The sequence below is a fragment of the Ctenopharyngodon idella genome, chromosome 16, assembly GCF_019924925.1.
Source record: "Ctenopharyngodon idella isolate HZGC_01 chromosome 16, HZGC01, whole genome shotgun sequence".
Classification (NCBI taxonomy): Eukaryota; Metazoa; Chordata; class Actinopteri; order Cypriniformes; family Xenocyprididae; genus Ctenopharyngodon; species Ctenopharyngodon idella.
The window spans coordinates 33712501-33739472 of NC_067235.1; the positions used below are offsets into that span (position 1 = coordinate 33712501).

Consider the following 26972-nt stretch of genomic DNA (forward strand, 5'->3'; position numbering starts at 1 on the left):
AATAGGTCCTTTGGACTAGGGCTGTTTAGCCCCGCCCTTCGTGAAATATTATTGGTCCAAATTACGGCTGCTTAACAAATAATCGTGATGAATCACTTCCAGAATAAAAGTTTGTGTTTACATAATATATGTGTGCTACATATATTTATTTTGTATTTTTAAACACGTACATATGCATGTATATTTATAAGAAAAATATAAAAATCAATAATTAATTTAAATTGCATATAAAAATATACATGTAAATATTTCTTAAATATATACATGTATGTGTATATAAATACAAAATAGGGTTACACTTTATTTTGCAGTGCCGTAGTTACATTGTAATTACTTAAATAAGTACTGAGTACTATTAATTAACTACATGTACTTACTATAGAATTACAGTTAGGGTTTGGTTAAGGGTTAGTTACTTGTAATTATGCATTATTTATTGTTATTACTATAGTAATGTGTAACTACGGCACTGTAAAATAAAGTGTTACCCCAAATAAATATATAGTACGCAAACATATATTATGTAAACTTTTATCCTGGATGCGATTAATCGCCATTAATTGTTAAACAGCCCTAATGACCTATAACTAGGGCTGTTGAACGATTAATCGCATCCAGAATAAAAGTTTGTGTTTACATAATATATGTTTGTGTACTATAGATATTTATTTTGTTTTTATAAATGCATACATATACATGTGTATATATTTAAGAAAAATATAAAGTATAAAAATCAATAAATATTTATATATAATTTAAATTATATATAAATATAAATATACATGTAAATATTTCTTAAATATATACATGTATGTGTATATAAATACAAAATAAATTTGCAAAGTACACACACATATTATGTACACACGAACTTTTATTTTGGATACGATTAATCGCAATTAATCGTTAATTCTCATAGGGCTGTGTAATGATTAATCGCATCCAGAATAAAAGTTTGTGTTTACATAATTTATGTGTGTGTACTTTGCATATTTATTTTGTATTTATAGACAGATATATGTACATGTATATATTTAAGAAAAATATAAAATCAATAAATATCATTTAAATTATATATATATATGTGTGTGTGTGTGTGTAAATATTTCTTAAATATATACATGTATGTGTGTATAAATACAAAATAAATATGCAAAGTACACACACAAATTATGTAATCACAAACTTTTATTTTGGATGCGATTAATTGCGATTAATCGTTAAAAACAGTACTAATTTGGACCAATGATATTTCACGATGGGCGGGGCTACTGGATATTTCATCACTCAGAAATCTAAGTGACGAATAAAATGTTCTGTTTTATGTTGTGGCCACTGATGGTTAGAACGAAAAACCCTTATATCTTGCACCTGGATGAAATAAATCCTGGTTATTTTAATTGGTTGGTGACTTCGATGTTTCAGTGCATTGCTATTTATTTCGCTATGTGTATATACACGCATGCATATATATATATATATATATATATATATATATATATATATATAATGCAGTGTGCATTCAAAGGGGAAATGTTTTAGCTACAACAACTAGCGTTAGTTATTCATGTTCCTCTGCTCCGCTCTACAGCTCTCTGGGCAACTGTTATTATTATTTATGGGAAACTTTTGCTGAGTGCTTGCTGAACTTTGGTAGCTACTGTATTCATTGTTTTAGCTGAATAATATTTACCATGGGCTTTTCTCAGCTCTCTGGGAACAAAGCGTGTATTGATCCCGAAATGAACCGACACAGCAGTCTTTATTGTTAGATCTTTATCTATTAAAAATGGAAAAGCTTCGATTCAGCACATTCCCTGGCATCTGCTTATGATTACCCTATTTATTGATTGTTTTCCAGAAAAACGGTCGCATTCTTAGGAAACTGCGACTGCGAGGAGCAGAAATATGATTTATTACGATTGCCCGGATAGAAGAGGTTGATATTACCCCCAGCCTCTGTTAAACCCTGTAAAAATAAAGATCCCGAGTCCAAGAGATCATGAAGTTCCTGAAATTTCATCACCGGAGTGTTGCAGCTGGCTGGTATTATGTGATATTTGCACAGTAAACCCGAACACATGACAGCTTTGGACGGAGATTCTTCTGGGTTTTTTTCTCCCTGATAGCGGCGCGCTGTTTACACAGACTCGTAAACCTCAAGGCTATACGTGCATTGGGAGCCGCTGCATACAGTGCATCATGGGAAGGGTACTGGGATCTGCCTGAAGAAGTATTCTAATGTGATTTGAGCACCTTAACAATAAATAAAGCGCTAAAGCCCTAACCTTTTAGTGCGCTAACACGTTTAAATAGCAGAGCTGTTTGGTTGCTCGTGATCTTATTATGCATGTTACAATGCTGCTTTATTTATAGCGGATTATAATCGATTGATAATTGGAGGTTGCATGCTTAGGCAAATGTAACTATTCCTATTGCTCATGCTTAGGGTTAGGGGTTTTTCAAAATCTCCACCCTGAACACAACACCTTGCATCTTCCTTGAGCAAATGCACACTTTATTTTTAGCTCGATTAGCATTTTTGGCCAAATATGCAACACTCTCTGTGCGACGGTGAAGTGTAAAGCGTGCTCTCTTGTTTCTGCTAGGTAACATGCTGCCGGTGTTTTGTGTGGTGGAGCACTATGAGAGCCCCATCGAGTTCGACAGCAAAGAGGAACATGCTGAGTTCGTTCTGGTCAGGAAGGACATGCTCTTCAACCAGCTCATCGAGATGGCTCTGCTCTCCCTGGGCTACTCGCACAGTTCGGCTGCGCAGGCTAAAGGTACGGCATGCTTTCGTTTCTAATCCTCCAGAACATGCACATGATTTTTTTTTTTTTTTTTTGCCTTTAGATCAGAATCATGAGTCATAGAACGGCAGGCAGATGCTCTGATATTTTTGGAGGCTATTTTTGTAGTGATTTGTTGGCTGCGTTCTGGTAGCGCATGCACGGTTTTGCTCGGGCTGACCTGATGCTGAGGTCAGGGGGGTTGTGGGTAGAGGCAGGAACACACAGGTGCACCTCCTGCTCTCTGTAATCACACTTTTCTCAATGGGAACGAGTGTGGAGGTGGGCCTGCGGCTTCTAATTGCTCGCTTTATGGAGTTGGGGGCTATTTTAAGAGCTGTAGCCTTCAGCCTGTAATTTATCGCAGGCTGTCCATCAGAATTTCTTTTTTCATTTGGATCTTGGTTTTTCCTGTTACTCATTTGGTGCTGGTCGAAAGACAACATATGGTCGAGAAATGTTTTTGTTTTGGTTTTTTTTAAAGGGTGGAAGCCTCTTTTCAACCCCATACTAAAAAGTACCATTGTATTATCATAACAGTAAACTTTAGAAAGACCACAGATCTGTTCCAAAACATTGTGAGAGTTCACAACATGATACTCATAAGTGCTGATCAAAAGTTTGAGGTCAGTAAGATTTTTTTTTTTTTTTTTAAGAAATTAATACTTTATTCAGCAAGGATGCATTAAAATGATTGAAATTGAAACTTCTATTTCTATTTTACTTTTCTATTTATAAAATAATCCTGAGAAAAGTTTTCAACATTTAATAATGATCATAAATGTTTCTGTAGCAAATCTTCATATTAGAATGATTTCTGAAGGATCATGTGACACTGAAGACTGGAGTAATGATGCTGAAAATTCAGCTTTGATCACAGGAATAAATTACACTTTACTATATATTCACATAGAAAAGAGTTATTTTAAATTATAATAATTTTTGACAATATTTCTGATTTTTCTGTATTTTTAATCAAATAAATGCAACCTTGGTGAGCAGAAGAGTCTTTCAAAAACATTAAAACTTCTCACCGACCTTTGAATTGTGTTGATAAAAAATAGTATACACAAATATTGGTTAAAATTGTCAATATTAAATGGATTTCGGCATTAAAAATGTATATTTTTACATATTTATAATATGTAGCTTGCTAGGTTTTGATGTTTTTTTGGGTTTGATTTTTTTTTTTTAAATGTGTTATATTGAATATGGTTATTAAATGGCACAAATCAAGTATGAGTGTCACTGTTTCTGAACTCCCTGAAACGCCTCCATTTTAGTCTTGAGTTTTCTTACAGGAACGAACACATCACAATATTCCTCATTTGAATAATTCATACACAGAATAAAGGGGCGGGGCCTGGTTGAGTTAGTTAGTAGTGTGTTGAAACTGCAGTTATGGTAAGGGGCCTGACATTTCTCAAACACGCTTGAAGCGCTCGACCAATCACAACACACTGCTCCAGCCGACCAATCAGAGCACATTGTGCTTTCAGAAGGAGGCGTTACTGACAGACTGGGAAGAGAGGAGCTGCAACAATGCTCGATGTAACTAAGAGATTCGTTGAAAAAAACGTGAGTTTTGGCGCTAGTCCAGAACTCAGTCACTGATAAACTTGATTGACCGCTCCAGCGATTGTAAAGGGAGCGTTCTTTGATCGCTTTCTATGTATAATTTAATCACCGTTTAAATAACAGATTATCTAAGAGAAACAGATTATCTACTAAGAGAAACAACGTGAAGTTGAGCATTTAGTCACTGGTTTGATTTACTGACACATAGACAAAGAACATCTCTCACAACACACTGCTCCAGCCGACCAATCAGAGCACATTGTGCTTTTCAGAAGGAGGGGCTTCATAGAGACAGGAACTAAACAGAGCGTTACTGACAGACTGGGAAGAGAGGAGCTGCAACAATGGAGAATATGAGGAAAATAATGCAGGCAAACCTCTTCTAGTAGAGCCCAAAACACAAAATCAACACTTTTTAAAAGGCTTTTATTCCTGTGTGCTGTCGTGTGTGAGTGTCTGCCTGTGGTAAATCTTGTTTCCTCACCACAGGTCTGATTCAGGTGGGCAAGTGGAACCCCGTGCCTCTTTCCTACGTGACGGATGCACCCGACGCCACAGTGGCGGACATGTTACAGGATGTGTACCATGTGGTCACGCTGAAAATCCAGCTACACAGGTCAGTGTTTCCCATGTACTGTACCCACAACAGTGCCGCCACAAACAGTGCTGATTTTTTTTTTCCCCCACAAGCCACTGCTGTGGGCACACACAGACACACCTCTTCCTTTTGTCTGTAGACATCCATGTATATCTGTCTGTGTCAGTCTGTCTGGTCTCCAGAGGCTCTGTGGCTGTCTCACACTTTAAGGTGTGCCGGATCCGATCGCTCCTTTTCTTTGTGTGTCTATGTGCAAACATGGATGTGTTAATTGCACATTACAGCAGTACTACCGCTCATCCAATTACTCCAAAGAACTATGAAACCATTACGCTTTTTTAATTCAAGAAAGCCTTTTATACAAGATAAATTCAAGGAGGTGTATTTAAAGGTGTCATGTGTCATCACTAGCATTATCAAATGGAATTGCAAAAATAATTTTCCCTGTCTGACTTTCATCAGGCAAACAGAAAGTTGCTCATGCCGCTGGTTAAATTAAAGGGGTCATGAACTGCGTTGTTTTATAATGTTTCCTGGGGTGCACTTATAATATTAGTATTCTTTTTACATCAAAAACTGTCATAATTTAGAAATAAAATTACCCTGATTTTAGCCCTCTGATTTGAATGCTCTGTTTTAAGGGGCGTGTCTGCTGTGAGACTTCAGTGTAAACGGCCCACTGCTGTGATTGGCTGACATCTTCGCATATGAAATAGCCAAGTATTACTCTCTTGAAAACTTTTAGCACGTTTTTATTATTACAGCTCTTGAGGTTAACTAATCGTGAAAAGTGTTGATTATAGCATTACATTTAGATCTATGGCATTATATTTAGATCGTGGCATGAAAGGTTGCAGTGATGAACATTGTATACGATCTCAGACATGTTGTTGAGCGCATGAAAGCAGTGATCTCGTCAATTTCTGCACACTAACGAATGCTTTCATCATAACTAACAGCGATGTAACTAAGAGATTCGTTGAATAAAACGGAGTTTTGGCGCGAGTCCAGAACTCAGTCACTGATAAACTCGCGCTGTTTGATTGACAGCTCCAGCGATTGTAAAGGGAGCGTTCTTTGATCGCTTTCTATATATAATTTAATCACCATTTAAAAACAGATTATTTTCATCCTACTAAGAGAAACAACGTGAAGTTGAGCGTTTAGTCACTGGTTTGATTTACTGACACACAGACAAAGAACATCTGACTGTACATGAATCATTAAAATCAGATCAGGCATTAGAATGAACACAGTTACTGACATGTTGTTGCATTACTGTCGAGTCCGTATCGTAAAAGTCTGTTTGCGCCGAAATGCGATTGATTTACCAAAGAATCCACAGTGAAATGTACCGAATACAAATAAATAAAGCTCAACTGAGACATTCACATTGTTGAAAATAAATAACCATATTCCTAGCATTAGGATCCTTTGAAAGGTAATGTTATTTTAGTCCTGTATCGCTCTTCTCTCCTCCTCATCTCATTAACACACCAGTGGGCGGGGCTAATGATGCAATGATGAAGTAGGCGTTGATTTCTTCTGCGGAGGCGGGGTTTCACCTATCTATAGGCACATTCCAGGACGAGTCGTTCGCTGGGTCTGGTGTCAATAAAAGCTTTTATTGGACTAACAACGAAGTTTTCAGTTCTGAAACTTACAGGATATTCTTATAGTACGATGACCTCAAGGAAAAGTTGATTTCTCAGTTCATGACCCCTTTTGCAGTTCTGTTTGGTGACGCTGGTGGTGCGGAAATGACACTCCTCATCCTTAATTTGCATTGCATGCTGGCGTCGAATGTCTCTGAATGTTTTTTTGCATGGGGGTGTTGCGATATTTATTTGGCAGCTTGCCGTTTATTGCGTCCTATTGAACAAGCGTTCATTAATGACACCCTGAATGCAGCTGTGTTGATTTGGTTGTGCTTTTTTTTTTTTTTTTTTCCCAGAACACACATACATATGGATAAAGTATTTAGATGCAGGTCCTTTTTAATGCATCTAGCATCTAAATCTATCTGGAAACACCTTAAATTGTTTTAGCAAGCACATGAAGGCAGGAAGGTAGAAGTAACGTGAAATAATAGTCGCCGCATGCAGCTGATGTATAATTCATGCATCAATACAGCAGATGTGTTGTATAAAGTAATTAACTAATCAGAACAATCAGGAGAGAGAGAGAGAGAGGAGAGAGACTCCAGATGCATCTGCTTCATGCGCCAAATGAAATCTGTCTGTCTTAGAGGGACGCTTGCAGCAGAAAAGCAAAGCCCAGTGCTCACTGTCCTCTCCCTCTCTCTCTTTCCATCTCTCTCTCTTGTTCTATCCCTTCCTGCAGTTGTCCTAAACTGGAAGACCTTCCTCCAGAGCAGTGGACCCACTCTACAGTAAGAAATGCGCTCAAGGAGTTACTCAAAGACATGAACCAGAGCTCTCTGGCAAAAGAATGTCCCTTATCACAGGTGCTGGAGCCTTCCACGTCTAGTTGCCAAGATTGCAAGTGTCCCTTTTCAAATGCCCAGAGTTTGATAGAGTGGAAATGGACAGAATTGCCATAGAAATCCAAATCAATAGCCATTGTCATACCCGTAGATTAATGCACTTTATTTTGATGCTGTTGCAACAGTGCTGGCCGTTGTGAATGCGAGTATTGTTGGGTAAACAATGGGCAAACCACAATGATCTTGATAATGCATTACAAGCTGTGAAATGTTATGAGTGAATCTCACGAAACCTGTCAACATGTCATTTTTAAACCTTAAAATCCAAAGAAAGAATAGAGTTGTGCTTATAGAAAGCCTATTTTCATTTGGACTTATTTTAATGACAGTTATGCAGCTCAAATTCTCATTACCGCAATGCAAAACTTTATACAGCATTGTAGTATTATTTTCTTACAGTGTTTTACTGTGCTTTTTATTTGATTTTATTTATGCTGTTTTAAAAGAAGTTAAAAAAATACTGTATTACTATAAAAATCCCACCAGAATCACTTTTTGCAAACAATCAGAATTATTAAAAAAAGTGAGACGTAAAACATCCAGACTATTACGGTAATGAGAGGAAAAAAAAAAAGTATATATATATATATATATATATATATATATATATATGTATATATATATATATGTATATTTATTTATAAATATATATTTATGATGTTTTTTAAATCCATTTTTAAAAAATTAATAAAAAATTAAAATTAAAATTATTTTTTTAAATGAGGCAATAATATATATATATATATATATATAATATATATATATATATATATATATATATATAATTAAATGAAGCCCATTTTTGGGACCATAATTATATGTATTTTTTTTTTCTTTTTTTAATGATTTTTTTTTTTTTTATACATTTTTAAACAATTAAAATAATTAATTAAATAAGTAAATAAATAAAAACATATATATAATAAAATATTATATAAATATATATTAAAATAAAAAAATATATATATATATTTTAAATGAAGCCATAATAAATATATATATATATATATATAAAATATTTTTTTTTTCTAAAAAATATGTGTATTATTTTTTTTAATTTTATTTTATTTTTTTAAATGAAGCCCACTTTTAGGACTATATATATATATATATATAATATTTCTTTTATATATTTCTTGATTTTGGGGTTAAATGTGACCTAGACACATTTTCCTGAGATTCACCCTTTTTAAATAAGCAGAGCTGCTGTTTAAATGCTTAAGGGAAGATGAGTGTTTCAGCTCGTGTGTTGGCACAATCGTAGTGAGTTTCATCTCAGGGAAGCCCGTTCTTTACCTGCAGGTGTGTGTGTGTGTGTGTGTGTGGTGTAAAGAGTCCCAGGGTGCTGTTCAGGCAGCGCAGGGGCTGGGCCGCTCCACATCTCTCTAATCACTCTGTTTACAGTCCATATGTGAGCTATTCCCACTGAGCAGCGGCCCGGTACTTACACTGAATTAGAGTCCGCTCGCATGCTGTAGGCTGGGCGGACGGCGTGTGCTGCAATCTTCGGGGGAGGGGGGAGTTTTCTGCTTTTGTTGTTTCCAGGATGCTTCATTATGTTAGGCTCGTGTTTGGTAGGTAACCTAGTAGAGGTGACCTTTTTTTTTAGGTGAACAGTCATGCTGTTGAACAGGAAGAGTAGAAGAGAGATGGGGCGATTTAAGAATGAACAGCAACTTTTATAGGATTAGTGTCTCCTTGATACTCCGAACGGTAATCCCTGCTCTTGAAAAGGTTAATGAATGGAGAATCAGAAGAAATACGCCACTTTGGAGAACGGTTAGCAGAATGAAAGGGGTTTGTGAATGGAGTGTTCGTTGCATGTTTAGGTTTATGCAGTAGCAGGACTGTCTTTATGACTAGTTGGCTAATCATTCCTAAAGAAGCCTTATATAAATATGTTGATTAGAGGGTCCATCATACAGAAACCAGACTTGTTTATTAGCATCGTTCATGTGGGATGTGTTGAGTTGTGAAAATTGCACTTTTCAAAGTTGAAGTACTTTTAATTTGACTTAAATGCGACACTCATTCTGCAAGAAGCTGAGAAAAATCTGAAAAAACAAAACTGAGAAGTGATAATGGTGAAAAAACTAATATTATGCATTAATTTATGTGCTTTCCCATGACTCATTGTCTACGGATTACTGTATCATTACTGTAAAGCGACCTTGTGCTTTGGAAAGGTGCTTTATTTTAATTTTATAACAATGATGTTGATATTGATATTAAATTGTAGTTTTTTTTTATTTGTATTTTTTTATTTTGGCATATTTTTTTTTAGAATTAATTTGAGGAATTTAGCAGCTTCTCAGAAGGTCAGCACGCTAAAACTTTTTATAATAAAAATACATTCATCCCCTCTTAAGTGCAATGTTAAACAAATTGAACATTATTTTTTAAATCATATTTATATTATGAATTTTAATGTCAGTATTATTTTTGTTGCAGCAGGGATGAATTTAGAAACTTATCAAAGTCAACATGCTAAAACTTTTGAAAGTAAAAGTTGTGAAGATTAATTTTTATTATAAAACTGGTAATATTACTTATATTGATATTGATTTTAATTTTAGTACTATTTTTTTGTGGGATGAATTTAGCAATTTCTCAGGAAGTCAAGACGCTAAAACTTTTATTAATAAATATATAAAATATAATAAATATATTTATAAAACTTTGTGGACATGCTAAAATTTGGAAAAAAAAAAAAGAAAAAAAAATTATAATATTATAATATTTTTTTTTTTACATTTTTTATATATATATATATATATATATATATATATTTTATATATATATATATATATATATATTTTATATATATATTGTTTTAAATGTATATATATATATATATATATATATATTTAAAAAAATATGTATTATGAAATTTATATATTATAAAATTTATATATACATATCAAGGCTAAAAGAAATGGAAAGAATTTGCGTTTTCAGATCCCCGAAATACTGTTGTCGTGTAAATGAACAATGAAAATGTAAATGAAATTCCATTTTTAGTTGTAATGTTGTCTTGTAAATGCCCTTAAGTTTAATGGACATGCTGAAATTCATAAAAAAAAACCCTAAAAGTTAAAAAAAAAATGGACAAACCCACCAGTTGTCCTCACTAATGGACTAGTTAATTGTTGGGTGATTAATTGACCATCCTGACCCATTCCTAGTTCCTTCCCCATGGATAAAAAACAAAACAATAAAAAAACACGGTTTTGTTTTCAGCACAATATAATGCGACCACCGTCAGGCCGATTTCTCGCGCAACGCTAAAGAAAGGAGAAAAGTAAATTGCTCCGGCAGGTTTGTGCGAGGCCCCTCCCGCTCATCAGCCGTCTTTCAGCACACGTATGTTTCCCTGTGATCAAACTTAACCCCTGTGTCCCCTCAGACGACCGCAACAAAAGAGCTCCCCACCCACCCCGTGCCCTGAAAGAGCAGCTGTGTAGTTGCATAGCAGCAAATAGCCATCAAATGCCATCTCTGCGGGCTGAGCTCGGGTTTGACATGAGCTTTTCTCATGGTTTGGACGAAAAAGAAGCTCTAATTAAGACGTTAAAAAAAAAAAAAATGAAAAGGACAGGGAATAATGCGAACAGTCTCTCCCCAGGGACACTAAAAGATGCCATGTAAGAAGGAAGTGCCTGGCTAGATCCGGAGCGTTTCTATACGACTCTCCCGTGACAAAGTCAAATAGATGGTTTAGGTCGATAACAGCGTGACAGACTTCCTGGGCGCTCTGATAAGGCCTCTCGATGGTTATCTTTTAAAGAGGCTTGTCCCATTACCTGTTGATGGCTCCTGGCGCTCGGTACGCCGAGGTGTTTATCTGCATGGTTTGTGGTGGTGTACAGAGCTCAGGAGATGTGCGGTGTGAGACCGAGTGATTAATGAACGCAGCTTTTCACAACATCTGTGTCAACTGTACTCAATATAAGCCTCAGAATAGTAGATCTCAAACAGATCTTTGATGATTCATCGTGGGTAATTTTGTTCCTCCTCTATTGTTAGATGTTGATTTTGTTTGTTAGCTCTCTTCCACCGTGACTGTTGTTTCAGATCGACGATAAAAGAGGCTGTGACATTTAAAACGCCTGAACGTGACCTCCTATCTGCTGCATATTCCACTCTTGCTTTTGGAGATGGTCTTCTTCTCCTCATCTTGGATGCTGTTATACACTTTTCATTTCTACAGCAGCATGAGCTTTGGCAGTAAAGGTTAATAGTCCTTCTCAAGCGTACACAGCGATGTGTTGGTTTGGTGAGCGGTTAACCCTCTTCTGGCTGCTCCTGCTGAACTGTGCACCTGTTCATGGAAAAAAAGCTTCCAAATGGGGTTTTCAGCCTGATTCTGTTGGAGAACCTTTTAAAATTCCATATAGTGCCATAGTGACATTATATGGAACTTAAAGAGGTTCTGTTTTTATTCACGTTCTATACCATAAAAGAACATTTTTACAATTAAAACTTCCATATTATGCCATACGAAAGCATTTTTAAGTTTCATATGATTTTGTAGAATAGCATATTTAAATTCTGTATGATGCACTGTAAACCTGAATAAGTTGTGCTAACTCAAAATATTTGAGGTAATCAGTTACATCAATGTTTCCCATTTTAAGTAAGCGGAACTATCAAGTTTTGAGTTTGTAGAACTCATGCATGTTAATTGTTCCTAACTTGAAGTACTGAGTTAACTAACTCATACATTTTGATAGCAATTAACATAAAAGATTTAGTTAATTAACTTTTATTTTGAGTTCTTGCAAATTAAGTGAGTTATGTACTTGTCAACTTTTGAACTTTTTTAAAACTGTATATGAAAACGTAACAATTTAACTTTCCCCATGTCATAAAGAACATTTCAAAGTTCCATATGATGTCACTGGCAAACTTTTTAAAACTCTATATGAAATCATATAAGAACAATTTAAATGTCCATGTTATGCCAAAAGAGCATTTTTAAATTCCATTTTTAAAACACTCCATTTGATATCGTAGAACTACTTTTATAGTATGCCATAAGAGAACGTTTTTAAGTTCCATGTAATGTCATAGAGCCTTTTTAAATTCCGTTTATGATGTCATAGGAGAACTTCACATATAGTTTAAAACTCCATATGAAAACAATTTAAATTTCCCCATGTCATTTAAAGAGCATTTTAAAGTTAATATAGTTTTAAAAAGTTATGTACGGAAATCTTAGAAGAACAATTTAAATGTCCGAATTTATGCCATAAGCTATGGAAGCTTGTTTCCGCCACTAAATAAAAAAGTACTCAGAATTGCGAGATTTAAACTCACAATTGTGTTATAAAGTCAGAATTGCGTGATATAAACTTGCAATTCTGAAATTTTTCTCGCAATTGTGAGTTTTTATCATGCAATTCTGACTTTTTTCTCAAAATGTTGAGTTATAAAGTCAGAATTGTGAGATATAAACTTGCAAATAAACTGAGAAGAAATGCCAGCCTTTTTCCCCTCACAATTGGACATATATCTCTCAATTGCGAAATTTAAACTCGCAATTACGAGTTTTAACATCAGAATTGTGATATATACTCGCAATTGCGAGTTTATCACCCAATTCTGACTTTATATCTCGTAATTCTGACTTTATAACGCGCAATTCTGACTTTATAACTCGCAATTCTGACTTTATATCTCGCAATTCTGACTTTATAACGCGCAATTCTGACTTTATAACTTGCAATTCTGACTTTATATCACACAATTCTGACTTTATAACTTGCAATTCTGACTTTATATCACACAATTCTGACTTTATAACTCACAATTCTGACTTTATATCACACAATTCTGACTTTATAACTCGCAATTCAGACTTTATAACTCGCAATTCTGACTTTATATCTCGCAATTCTGACTTTATAACTCGCAATTCTGACTTTATATCACACAATTCTGACTTTATATCACGCAATTCTGAGAAAAAAGTCAGAATTGTGGGATAGAAAGTCGCAATTACCTTTATTATCCATAATAAGCATACGTTAAGTTCCATATGATTGCATAAAAAAAAACGCTTTTTAAAAAATATTCCATATGATATCATAGAAGAACAATTAAAAACTTTAACAGTATGTCTTAAGAGTTTCTCAAGTTTTAAACTATATGTGAATTTCCATGTCATAGAGAACATTTTAGAGTTCAATATGATGTCAAAGGAGAATAGTTGTTTCTACACAAACCTATACTGTAACCTCAAAAACTAATCTTCAAAGAAGCTAATAGTCACATCAAGATTCATAACTGCATCATATCTCTAGGTCTGCTCCAAGATGCATTGGAGCATATGCTGAAGTTATCCATAAACTCAAACTTGAAGGTGTTGTGTTCCTCTATTGTAAGCTACAAACCCCCTCCTCCCAACCTCCAAGTCCCCAAGTGCTCATGTTATAAAAATGATAAAGCTGCCGTACCTGTAATTTAAAAACAGATGGTTTCATCTTTTGAATATTTATAACAATCAAAACAATTTTTGCGCTATGTAGCCCAGGGCTATTAAGATGTTAAGTGTTGGGTTTAATGAAAAAGAATCTCAGCTTTTTTTTTTTTTTTTTTTTTTGGAGTGGAATGTATTAAAATATAAAAAGAAAAAAGCAGAGAAGATGAATAGGAAACATGCTGTTAGGGCAGCGAGGAGACGTGAACTCGTTGTGTGGTCTCAACATGCAACTCCGGCTGTGAAAACAGATTGCAAATATGAGTTGCATTCATATAGGGCAGAAATCCCCAAAGCATCATCTGCTTTGCTCTCTGCCACACAGATCCTCCTGTACGCATCCTCTTTCATACTCTGTGGCATTTGTTAAAGGGACATGTATTTTTTTATTAGTTTATATTACTACAGAAAAAAAAAAATTGTGCATGAATCGCATTTCTTACCGTTTCTTGGATCAAGATATGACACTTTATACTATATACGTAATGTTGCATTGTGCGCAGCACAGAATGACAGGATTGGTTATTGTACTGTGTGTGAATGTGAATTTTAAACGACATACAATTTTGTCTTGCAGAGTATGATTTCTTCAATTGTTAACAGCACTTACTATGCAAATGTGTCTGCGGCGAAGTGTCAAGAATTCGGACGCTGGTATAAACATTTCAAGAAGACAAAAGACATGATAGGTAAGCATCTTTCTTTCTGTGTACGTGTCTATCTGTCTGTGTGGTTTTAATACACCTCATTTGTTTATGTTCTTTAGATTCAGTTAAAATGCAAATCTAACAAAAAAAAAAACTTGTGTTTAGGACAAAAATTTTTCTGTGACTTTAATCTTTGCCATGCACGTAATACAGCAATGTGATTTTTAGCTTGTCAAGAGTTCAGACACGCTTCTGTCAGTCAGGTTGTTGTACTTCAGCTCTTGACATCTGCCTCTTGTTTCCTGTTCACACGTTCAGTTTTACCCCCACTAACACTCTGTTTCTCTCTCCACACCTGTGAATGCGTGTGTTGCGTGTTTGTGTGTTCATCTGCGCAGTCGTGCGCCAGCCCTCCCAGCTGGAGGGTTACCTGGGGACGTGTGTCCTCCACGACAGTCCGCGTGCCACCACGTTAGGTAGGTCACGTGACGCACCGCAACCATATTATACATGAGCGCATGTGCTCGAATTCCGATGGTGGCAACACTAACCGCATTAACAACGGCAGGCCGAGAGCCGCGTGAGCGGGGCAATTCGCGTCTGATATCAGATGACGCAGGCTGCCACGATATAGATATATGCATATACAAATTGTACAAAACAAAACAAACATATTTTTTTTTCTTTTGTTGTGGCCAAGTCAAATGTATTTGTCTAGTGCTTTTCACAATGCACATTGTTTCAAAGTAGCTATGTGTGTTTATAATATCTTAAAGGGGACATATCATGAAAATCTGAATTTTTCTGTCTTTAAGTGCTATAATCGGGTCCCCGGTGCATCTATCAACCCAGAATCCACCCACAGTGCCGCCATTTTGTTTTCACAAGTGAAAACGGTGTAGCAGTTCTAACGCCATGGCAAAAGTTGGAGCAAAGCATGCTAACTGTTCTGTCATTGGCTGCACAGACGAGCACTGAACACTATTTAGAGTCTCGTTAGCTTGGATAGCCTGCAAGTTGACCCTGACAAGCTTGATTGCTAAAAAGGAGCGTTTCTGTCTAAGCGATATTATGGAAAAAATATTAGACTATTCACAGCATTTGATAGCGATCATAAACGTTAGTCTGGTGTGTATGACTCTGTTTGACAAACAGGTATAGTGGGCGTCCATACGGGTTTTGCAACATGACGGGCACATGCTAGTCGATGAGTTGAATCAACTCCACAGCAACTACATAAATTTATCCACTAACCATTCAGAAACATCCTAAAACTTCTTCCTGAGTCTCTCCATCAGTGTCGACTCCGGTTTGAACAATGTAAGGCTGAACACTTTCGTCATTTTGGCTGCGTGAGATTCTCCAGCTTTGTTGTTTTTGAGCGACCGAAGCGTGAGCTGTTAAAGCTCCGCCCTCTTCTGGAAAGGGGGCCGGGAGCAGCAGCTCATTTGCATTTAAAGGGACACACACAAAAACGGCGTGTTTTTGCTCACACCCAAATAGAGAGAAATTTGACAAGCTATAATAAATGATCTGTGGGGTATTTTGAGCTGAAACTTCACAGACACATTCTGGAGACACCAGAAACTTATATTACATCTTGTAAAAGGGGCATTATAGGTCCTCTTTAATATCTTTCTAACTTTTAACAGAACAGAGCCGGGCGATAATATAGTTACATTTTTCTACAATACAATCAATCACGCAGTTGAGATTTACTATAGGGTATACCATTTTAAATGTTGTTTCAAACCCGTATGAGTTTCTTTCTTCTGCTGAACACAAATGAAGATATTTTAAAGAATGTTGGTAACCCACAATTGACGGCACCCATAGTATTTTTTTTTTTTTTTCTACTATGAAAGTCAATGGGTGGCGTCAACTGTGTGTTTACCAATATTCTTTAAAATATCTTATTTTTGTGTTCAACAGAGCAAAGAAACTTATACAGGTTTGGAACAACTTGAGGGTGAGTAAGTAACAACAAAATGTTCATTTTTGGGTAAACTATCCATTTAAGTGAGTATATGTATCCGGATGAGGTTGTATATACTTACTTACAATTGCTTAATGCCTCTAACATTTTATTTTGCTTTTTGGCTTTTATTTTGACAAGAAATTTACACTGGAAGCAAAAATCAGAACATACTTGATGTTTAATATACAGTTATATAGAGTGGGATTTTGGACCAATGAGATTATTATGGGCGGGGCTTGGAATGCATGATGCTATGGTGTGTTTGCATTCATGCAACAATAATACTGTTTATCACTGTGAAGCTGCTTTGTATTGTATAGGGCGCTACATAAATAAATGTGACTTAACTTTTTTCCAAAGCGCCTTGCATTGCATTCAAGATATACCTTTATTCAGTTCATGCATTCCCTGGGAATCAGAGCGAATCAGACTCATGACTTTGGCATTGCTACAGTAGCACCATTCTCTTTTATTTAAACTGCCATAGTTACGCCAAGGGGGTTTGACTCCCAGAGAACACTGCTAATGATAAAATGCATGTCTTGAATCCACCGCCAGTGGTAACTGGTTAGGACACAGCGGGTTGAGCGCGTTGCTTCGCAAGTGGTCAGTGATTTTTGGGAGTGTGGCGAGGCGTCTCTAGCGCAGCAGCGCTCCCATTCAGACGCAGCCGGGCCGTGGGGTTTTACCTCCCTCCCCTCAGCCCACATTCTCTCTCCCATTGTGCTCCTAATCCCAGCCTGCTTTGTGGTGAATTCCACAGGAGGGACTCCGGTGCTCTGTCTGTGCCGCTGCAAAAGGTTTCTTCCAACCTTTTCAATTTGCATGGAAAAGTGTGCGCCCCCCAGCAAAAAAAGGCATACCGTAACATCAGAGCAGAGGAATGAGGGGGATTATGGGAGAGCTTTGATTATTACCCTTTTTTTTTGTTTGTTTGTTTGTTTTTTTTCTTTCCTTCTCACTTTCTGCTGATATTGAAAAGAACAGCCTCGGCTTTGTGCTCGCTGTCAGTTAAGACACATGTTTGCGTCCTTGTGCTTATTGTGCGTATCTCTGGAGAGTTTCCATGCGCTTAATCTGGTTTTTATCTTCCTGTTGAAATATTTATATTTGGATGATATGCTTCTTTTTTTTTTTTTTTGCACTCCATTAAATCCGTACGATTGTGATGGAGTTGTGCGGCAGGCTAGTTTTTTTTCAGCTGACTACCTGTGTTTCAAAAAGGCGTAACACTTCAGTCCTTTAAACTATGAGTTTGACAGGGGTTTTTTTAGAATATTTGCTATATTTCTTTTGATTAAATGAATCAGACGGTATCAAATAGTTGCCTTACTCCTCCGTCCTCTAAAGGCTGGCCTGTTTAAAAGGCCGTGCTTTGGGCTTCCAGCGTAACACGCTCCGGTTTATATTTAGACTTTCCCAAAATTTCATATTAGCCAGCTTGTGTACCTTGTTTTAGAATTAAGAGCATAAAGGACGATTCAAGTGTATGGCTCTCTGGCTCGGTCCATGTGAAGACGTCCTGCTCGCTGCTTTAGCAGAGCGCCCACACTGGCTTGTTGTTATTGCTCACATGATTTGGCCATGGACATTATAAACTAATTTCTGGTGCTGCCAATTTATGCAGATACAGGTCACACACTGTGCCCCATTATATTAGAGAGGTTGTGCTGGGTTACTGTAGTAATGGCAGGCTGGAACAGCTTCGATTCGCATCGTTTAGTTTGATACTTCTGCTTTTTGACTTCAGGTCATGTCTGGCTCATTATAAAAGTGTTTACTGTTTCATAGTGATTCATTTTGTGATCAACATAGAGTAGCGATAGGACAATATATTAGCATGCCCAATTGTCCATTTAGGTGATATGTCCTATATATTTTTATTTATTTTAATTTTTAAATATTATTTATTTACTATTTATTTAGTGCACAGTTAGGGCAAAAGTATATACTGCTTTTTATGATAATATATAATGCAATTTTGAATTGAAGTATCAGTGTAAACACACTGTTTTAAGTGGATGTAAACAGGCAGGATAAAAATCATATTAGTTTCACATTAGACCTGCCGCTGTCTATTTTGTTGTTAATATGAATCAAACAACACAATATTGACAAGAAAAAGAGAAAAGCACTTACTGTGCTCTCTATTAATGGCTGTTTGCATGAATAATTACTTGAAACAATATTTACTTAATTGAGAAATGCTTTCACTACATGCCACTAATTTAATTTGTTCATGTTTATATTAATATGTAAGTTCAGTAGCATAGAAATTTCAAAATTTCAATGTTATTAGGATAAATTACTGAAATTTTATTGTGATATATGCTTATATCCATATATAATAACTTTATGATATTATTAGTTGTGTTAGTTGCGTAGTTATAGTTGTGCTTGGAGTCGATTTTTACTTGTGATGACGCAATGAAACATGACAAATTTTGCAGAGAACAAAAACAAAAGAGAACCAATGAAATATTAATAATATTAGTATTACGTTGTAGTCAATGCATGCTTTTTCATCAGCTTTTTGTTTTTCCATGCATTTATTTTTTTATATAGTGAAATAAAACTTGTAGCTGTAGTTTGCATTTTTTTACCAAATAATTTTGTCAGATAAATGCCTTAACCAAGTTTAGTGTTTTGTTCTTCCCTTATATATATGTGTGTGTGTGTGTGTGTGTGAGTGTGTGTGTGTGTATGTGTATATGTGTGTGTGTGTGTGTGTGTATATATATATATATATATATATATATATATATATATATATATATATATATATATATATATATATATTTTTTTTTTTTTTTTTTTTTTTTTTTTTATTATCTTGAAACTCTTACTTTCTCATCAGACAGTTGTCAGTTAAAACAATCTGAACCCTGTGCATTGACATGCTTCATCTACTTTGTGTCCACCTTTAGCTGAGATGGACGGTCTGTCTGATCTTTCTCCACCTGGAACAAACCACCTCAGCTTCAGTCAGCAGCCCATCCCGGGCAGCACAGCCGAGCAGCCCCCGTCCCCGGTGCCCCTGTCCCACAGCAGTCAGGCCCCCGGTCGTGCCCAGCTCCCCGGCCTGCACCCCGGCCTGGTGTCCACCCCAATAAGTCCCCAGCTGGTGAGTCAGCAGATGGTAATGGCTCAGATCCTCAACCAGCAGTACGCCGTCAACCGTCTCCTGGCCCAGCAGTCCCTGAGTCAGCAGTACCTCAACCACCCGCCCGTCAACCGCGCGCTCAACAAACCGCTGGACGCGCAGGTGTCCTCCAACTCCGAGGTCTCCTCAGAGATCTACCAGTGGGTGAGAGACGAGCTGAAGAGGGCGGGAATCTCCCAGGCCGTGTTCGCCCGTGTGGCCTTCAACAGGACGCAGGTACAGAACTTTTACATGATTTCACTTTTTTAACTTTAGTTAGTGTGTAATGTTGCTGTTTGAGCATAAACAACATCTGCAAAGTTATGACGTTCAATGTAAAGGGAGATATTTTCTTTTAAAGAATTCTCTGTTTAAGGACTACAACAAACGGTTGGTAGGGACTACAACAAGCTTCTTCCTGGGTTAGTGACAGCACTAACGCTAAAATTTACATAAACCCCGCCCCCAAGAACACACAACAAAGGGGATGAGGCCATGTTGGGTTGTTGTAGTAGAGAGTTGTTGACATGCCGTCATTTTACGCCGGACTGCTTCACAAACGAGGGTCAATTCAACGCTGGATTTGCACAAAAGATTAACATGACGGCACATGCTAGTCGATGAGTTGAATCAACTCCACAGCAACTACATAAATTTATCCACTAACCATTCAGAAACGTCTAAAAGTTGTAACTTCTTCCTGAGTCTCTCCATCAGTGTCGACTCCGGTTTGAACAATGTAAGGCTGAACACCGTTACTGACAATCCTCATTTTGGCTGCGTGAGATTCTCCAGCTTTGTTGTTGTTGAGCAACCGAAGCGTGAGCTGTTAAAGCTCCGCCCTCTTCTGGAAAGGGGGACGGGAGCAGCAGCTCATTTGCATTTAAAGGGACACACACAAAAACGGCGTGTTTTTACTCACACCCAAATACGGGACAAATTTAACAAGCTATAATAAATGATCTGTGGGGTATTTTGAGCTGAAACTTCACAGACACATTCTGGAGACACCAGAGACTTATATTACATCTTGTAAAAGGGACATTATAGGTCCCCTTTAACTAAGTTTAGTGTTTTGTTCTTCCCTCATATTTAAAAAATATAAAAAATGTTTTGATGGTTGAACTTGTAGGGTCATTAAAAACAAATATATCCCCTCCGGAAATCACGTTTCAAGTTAAGATGCTGTCTTTAAAGGCAGTTGTCTATGTAGGCAGAATCCAGCTCAGGTTTTGGAACGGAGCCATTAAGTATGTTGTTTTTGTAGATGGCTGTCAAATTATTTTGTTGACGATTATAAATGCTGAATCATATCCCCAGCTCCGCCCCAGCCCCATACATCAGCTGTGACATGTTGGTGTGATGCTTGCCACTACACGCTCTGTACATCATTAAAATTCATCATGCCTTGCTAATATAGTGACAACAGAATGCTGATAGTTGGATGGTTTATCTTCTTTTGTTTTGGGATCAACACAAAGAGAACAATTGTCCAGGAAATGAGGGGTTATCAGGACAAAGAGCGAGCGAGGACTTTTCTCGCAGATATTACACCTCATCTTTCAATCAGAAACTTTACAAACCATCAGCTTCCTGGCAGGAGTAACTGATCACTGACTCACATCTTTTGGTTTGCACGCCCAGGGTGACCTTGTTTTCGTCACCGCATGCAAACTGCTGTCAGCACTGAGCTGGGGCAGGACACTTATTAGCGGTGTTAGCCGAGGCAAACATCACTATTATTATTGCTCATTCAAATTATTACATTTTCCAGTCAAAAACTCAATCCTCATTGTTTGTGGGACGTTATTGTGCGAGAAAGATTGCACAGTTTGAGCTGTGCAGGTGTACGGTTTTCACTCGACAGGCAAAATTCGCTTTTGAATTTATTTGAGAAATATTTGGATGCAAAAAAAAAGACTGTCGTAGAATTTATGTATGTATTTTTTACTGACATTAGGCAAAATGACTTCAGATTTATGGCTGATTAATATTTGAGTCTACTACTAGGGGTGGAAATTATCAAGAATATATTATATTGTATTATTATAATCATGATATGTTAATATTATGATTTGTTTCTTTTTGTTTAGTAATTTTTGGCTTAGTTAATTGTTCTGTTTTTTTGACAAAAATAATTAATATTGTGAAATATTGCAATTTAAAATAGCTGTTTTCTATTGTAATATATATTCAAACATAACGTCATTATTGATGTTGTGGAAACAGTGATACTTTTTTTTTTTTTTTTTTTTTTTTTGATGATGATGAATATAAAGTTAAAATGATAAATATAAAGTTAAAACAAACAATTTCTTATAAATAGAATCTTTCTAATCTCTCCTGTAACATCATAAACCGCCTTTGCTGTCACTTTTGATTAATTTAATGCATCCATGCTGAATAAAAACATTCATTTATTTAAAAATAACAACTTCAGTCTTTTGTGCAGTTATAGCTCAGAATGAGTTTGGATTTTAGTTGAATAAATCAAGTGTCACTGTACTTTTTCACCCAAAATATTTACATCCAATCTTTAATCGGAAACATTTTTGTGCAAGGAGAATATATGCACCATATTTCGAGGTAAAATCCTTGATGACCCTGCATCAATACTTAAAGCCACCAAGAACATCCTAGCAAATACTGGGAAAGTTGCCCGACGAACTCAACATTGTGGTGGTAAAATCCCACCCCTCAATTCTAACCGAAAGCCTTGACAACTGTCTGCCATCATCAGGTGAGACAAAGAGAGCGTACCTGGACGTGTGCCAGCGGTGGGGGACGGGCGGGCGCTGGCTGGGCCGTGGACTGTCACCGCCGTACGCATGAGCGACTGTTGGTGGAGAAGCTGGGAAGATAATGTCTCTTGACGTTCTGCATAAAACCTGCTTTGATGTTGTAATAGAGCGATAGGAATCTATAGGAATCAGCGGCCGCGTCATGACAGGCCTGTTTGCACAAATTAGCATTTAGTTGCGCTGTGAGGAATTTGCAACATTTTGTTTCCACTCAGCCCTTAAATATTTTTTACATTCTTCTGCTCATGTAAATGATGGCTGCTTGTGGTGGCATGTCGGGGTGGCGTCTCAGTCAGGATGTTTATGCGGGTTTGGTGACCCTTCTTAGAGATTATGAAGTGTTAATCACACTTCGCAAAGTGTGTAAACCTTGAATGTGCTTGATGCTAATTGACCCTCACAGTGTTACTGACCTTAGAAAAAGTACACTACTGTACTGTATAAAATAAATAAAATAAAGCTGCATTTATTTGATGAAAAATACAGTAAAATTCTGAAATATTTTTACAATTTAAAAGAACCATTTTCTGTGTGAATATATAGTAAAGTGTAATTTATTCCTGTGATCAAAGCTGAATTTTCAGCATCATTACTCCAGTCTTCAGTGTCACATGATCCTTCAGAAATCATTCTAATATGATGATTTTCAGAAACCATAATTATTTTTCAAGATTCTTTGATGAATATGAAGTAGAAAAACTCTTTTGTAACATTATAAATTTTCTCACTTTCACTTTTGATTAATTTAATGCATCCTTGCTGAATAAAAGTATTAATTAAATTAAATGTAGTTAAATTTCTCTTTTGTAAGTCATTTAGGATAAAAGCATCTGCTAAATGCACAAATGTAAATAAATGTAATTTCTTTCAAAACTCATTTACTGAACGGTAGTGTACGTTTATGAAAGTCCCGTGTGTTTGTACAGCAGTAAACAGAAATTATGTTGTAGAAACATCCTCTTCTAGTGAAGCTTTTCTCTTTTCAGGGACTTTGAGAAACATTTGATTCAATTTTTTGAACATTTTAATCGCATTACTGTATAATTTAACTTCTCTGTAAAGAAAGGCTTTGTAATGTCACATTTAAGTCATAAGCTCCATTAAATTATTAGCACTGCATGAGCATATTCGACTGAAAAACACTTTTAATAGAAATCTCCAGTTCGTTCCTAAGGGACGTTCAGTTCCGCTTGTTGAGTGACTGAGGTGGGCGGAGCTTAGCGAAGGGTCAATTGCTTTGTCACGTATGGAGTGGAGAGGATGTTTTAATTGTTGCACTTGTGCTGATTGCTCTTTTCTAAGAGGAAAATACATTTATTTCTGTCTCTTTTTTTGTCTGATTCTTCCAGGGTCTTCTCTCAGAGATTCTTAGAAAAGAGGAAGACCCCAAGACAGCGTCTCAGTCCCTCCTGGTCAACCTGCGAGCGATGCAGAACTTCCTGCAGTTACCGGAAGCGGAGCGGGACCGGATCTACCAGGACGAGAGGGAGCGCAGCTTGACCGCAGCCTCGGCTATGGGCCCCGCGCCCCTCATCAGCACCCCTCCCTCGCGCCCTGTACAGGTAACACACTCGATCAGCCCTGATGAGCACTACGTCATGCATCAAAGGACTGAGGGTTCACACATGGATTCTCTTTTTACAGCTGTGCTGTAGGATTGCAGCCTTTGATGCATGGCAAAAAGTCTTGTTTTCCAGTTAAAATATCTATACATCCTTAAAACAAGATACATTTAGAGACATTTTACTGTAAGATAATAAGACAGAGAATATATTTTAAAATAGGTGGATTTTTCTTACTCTGTTGGCGAATGTTTTTCTTGTTTTATGCAAAAATTAAACAGTTTTACTGTAAATAGATTCTCTGAAAACAAGCCTAATTTCTATTTATTTATTTATTTATTTATTGCACATTTTCTTCTCAATTAAATGTTTTAAGATGGATATTTTTAATGGAAGACAAAGCCAACATACTTATAAATGTATTTATTAATTTATTTGTATTTTTGACTTGTTTTCTGGTTACAACATCTAAATATCCTTAAACAAGATACATTTTTCTATATATTATTCTGTAAGATAAGACAGAGAATATATCTTGAATTTTTCTTACTCTGTTTGTAAATGTTTTTCTTGTTTTATGCATAGATTAGACAGATTTGTTGTTAACAGATTCTCTGAAAAAAATATTTTTTTATTTTTTTGCAATTTTTCTTCTCAAGTTAATGTTGTTTTAAGTGGATATTTTTACTGGAAGACAAACCAAAAATACAGTTTTTTTGTTTTTTTTCCCAGTTATATTTATAAATCCTTAAAACAAGATAAATTTGGAGACATTTTACTGTAAGATAATAAGAAAGAGAATATATCTTGAATTAGGTTGATTGATTGCCAGATCTTTTTCTAGTTTTATGCATAAATCAAACAGATTCTCTGAAAACGCCTAATTTTTAAATGTATTTTTTTATTCATTTTTTTTTTTTTTTTGCACCTTCTGAAGTAAATGTGGTTATTTTTACTGGGAGACGAAGCAAAAATCCTGATTCATTAACATGCACTGATAAATCATTCACAGTAAGACCATAAACGTGAATTAATAAAGTAAATGGGGTCATTTTGAATTTAAATAGATTCTGTATTCTCACTAATGTAAGTGTAGGTGGAACTGAACACTCAGACTCAGTTTCAGCACAAATACAGTATTTAGCGTGCATTCGCTGACTAACATAATGAATGATTAGCTCAAGTATGCTTTTCATCAGTCATCGTCAGAGTATTTGCTTTCCGCAGTCCTAAGGACCCCCACCAACTGCTGGAAAAATGATTTTGATGTTGAAAAACTCTTTTGTTTGAGTGTGCCTCCAATGTAAGACAGGGGGAAACCTGTTTGGAAACTGTCATTATTTTTGCACTTCTGTTTGGTGCCTGGAAATTATGCACTGCGGCTTTAAATCTCAGTGTATTGTAGTAATCTGTTGGTCAGGAGCTCACATGACGCTAACCACAAGGGCACCATTATGATGACCTCACACCGAACTCTGTATTCATTACAAATTGTGACTGACACACAGTTAGGCGCAAATACATTAATACAGATACTGAGTAAACATGCTCTAGTGGTCAGCTATACCGTCCTGAATTTGATTTGTTACTAATAGTGGAATTAACAGCTGTAAATGTTACAATTTATGCATTTTATGTTTTATGCATTTAGCAGACACTTTTATCAAAATATTAAATACGCTTCACTTAAATTATGGGTATGGACTTGAAATTGAAGTATTTTTACAGTTTTTGGTGAGTACCAAAACTAAAGTAGAGATGCATTAATGTACCGATACTTTTGAGGAAACAATTTATGCTTTTATCCAACTATTAAATATCGTCACTGTCGGGCGGAAACCTTGTTTCTCCAAAACAGCTATTTCAGGAAATGAAAATGAATTAAATGGAAAATAATTAAACACAATTATCAAAGTTGGTATTGTGGCTTTATATATGATCAGACACCTGTATGCAACATTCAGAAAAAAAATCTCATGTTATTAAAGACAAAGTGCTTCGCACAGGCTATTTAAAGCAGTATTGACTCTGAGTCGATGGCAAATGCTAGATATAGACACTCTTCTCCGCTCCTCAAATACATAAAACATTAGACTTTATATATGTATATATAGTGTTTCTTGAGTAAAGATATCGCTGTACTTAATTAAACAACCAGTTCTTTATTTACCATTGCATTGCAAACAAGCACAGATGTGTGCGGCACTTCATTCACAATAGAGGTGGGAGGAGTTATGTGGTTTGACTGACAGTTTGAGGAGCCAATGGAATTGCAAGTTTCAGTCACAAGCTCTTGTTAATACTTTTCATTAGTTGCAAAACCCACAGACAGACGTAAAGGGTGACCAATAGTAATGAATTATGAAAAAAAATAAACATGACGAAATATGGAGGTACAAGGTTTCTGTCTGACAGCGACAATATGCTACCCTTAAGTTATGAGTATGCACTTGAAGTATTTTTACAGTTACTGATGAGTATAAATGCATCTCTACTTTGGAGGAAACGTTTTTACATTTTATGCATTTATCCAAATATTAAATAGCTACTCTTAAATCATGAGTATGCACTTGAAAGTGAAGTATTTTTTTACAAAACAAAAGGATCAGTACATCAATGCATCTCTACTTTGGAGGAAACGTTTAGTGCAAGAAAGATCTCAGGAAGCGTTTCTTTCACTCCCAGCCTACTAGAGCTCAGAGCTCTCCACGCAGGGCGGGAAAGGTATGCAGAACGCTCTCCACCGCGGCCTCCTTCAAACGCAGTTGAGTGTGTCTTAGTGGATCGGACACAAAGCCTTCCTGTGTGTGATGGACTGAGGAGGGTCTTTTATACAGGATAAAAACTCCCGCACACACACACACAATGTGTAAAGACCGAAATGTCA

The 26972-nt window shown here is 36.2% G+C and overlaps 1 protein-coding gene across 7 annotated transcripts in view; it reads left to right on the forward strand.

Annotated features, from left to right (window-relative positions):
- The window catches only part of LOC127497434 (DNA-binding protein SATB1), a 72935-nt gene that overhangs the window by 13174 nt on the left and 32789 nt on the right, over window positions 1-26972 (forward strand). For 4 of the 7 annotated variants that reach the window (XR_007925543.1, XM_051865889.1, XM_051865887.1 and 1 more), the window contains exons 3-9: window positions 2610-2786; window positions 4860-4986; window positions 7312-7435; window positions 14533-14644; window positions 15001-15078; window positions 19508-19959; window positions 23873-24085. Coding sequence is in view for 6 of the 7 variants with exons in the window: in XM_051865889.1 (XP_051721849.1) it covers window positions 2610-2786; window positions 4860-4986; window positions 7312-7435; window positions 14533-14644; window positions 15001-15078; window positions 19508-19959; window positions 23873-24085 (1283 nt within the window). In the remaining variant the exon portion in view is untranslated. The remainder of the gene's footprint in view (window positions 1-2609; window positions 2787-4859; window positions 4987-7311; window positions 7436-14532; window positions 14645-15000; window positions 15079-19507; window positions 19960-23872; window positions 24086-26972) is intronic. The other 3 variants (XM_051865890.1, XM_051865891.1, XM_051865892.1) reach the window with 3 other exon arrangements.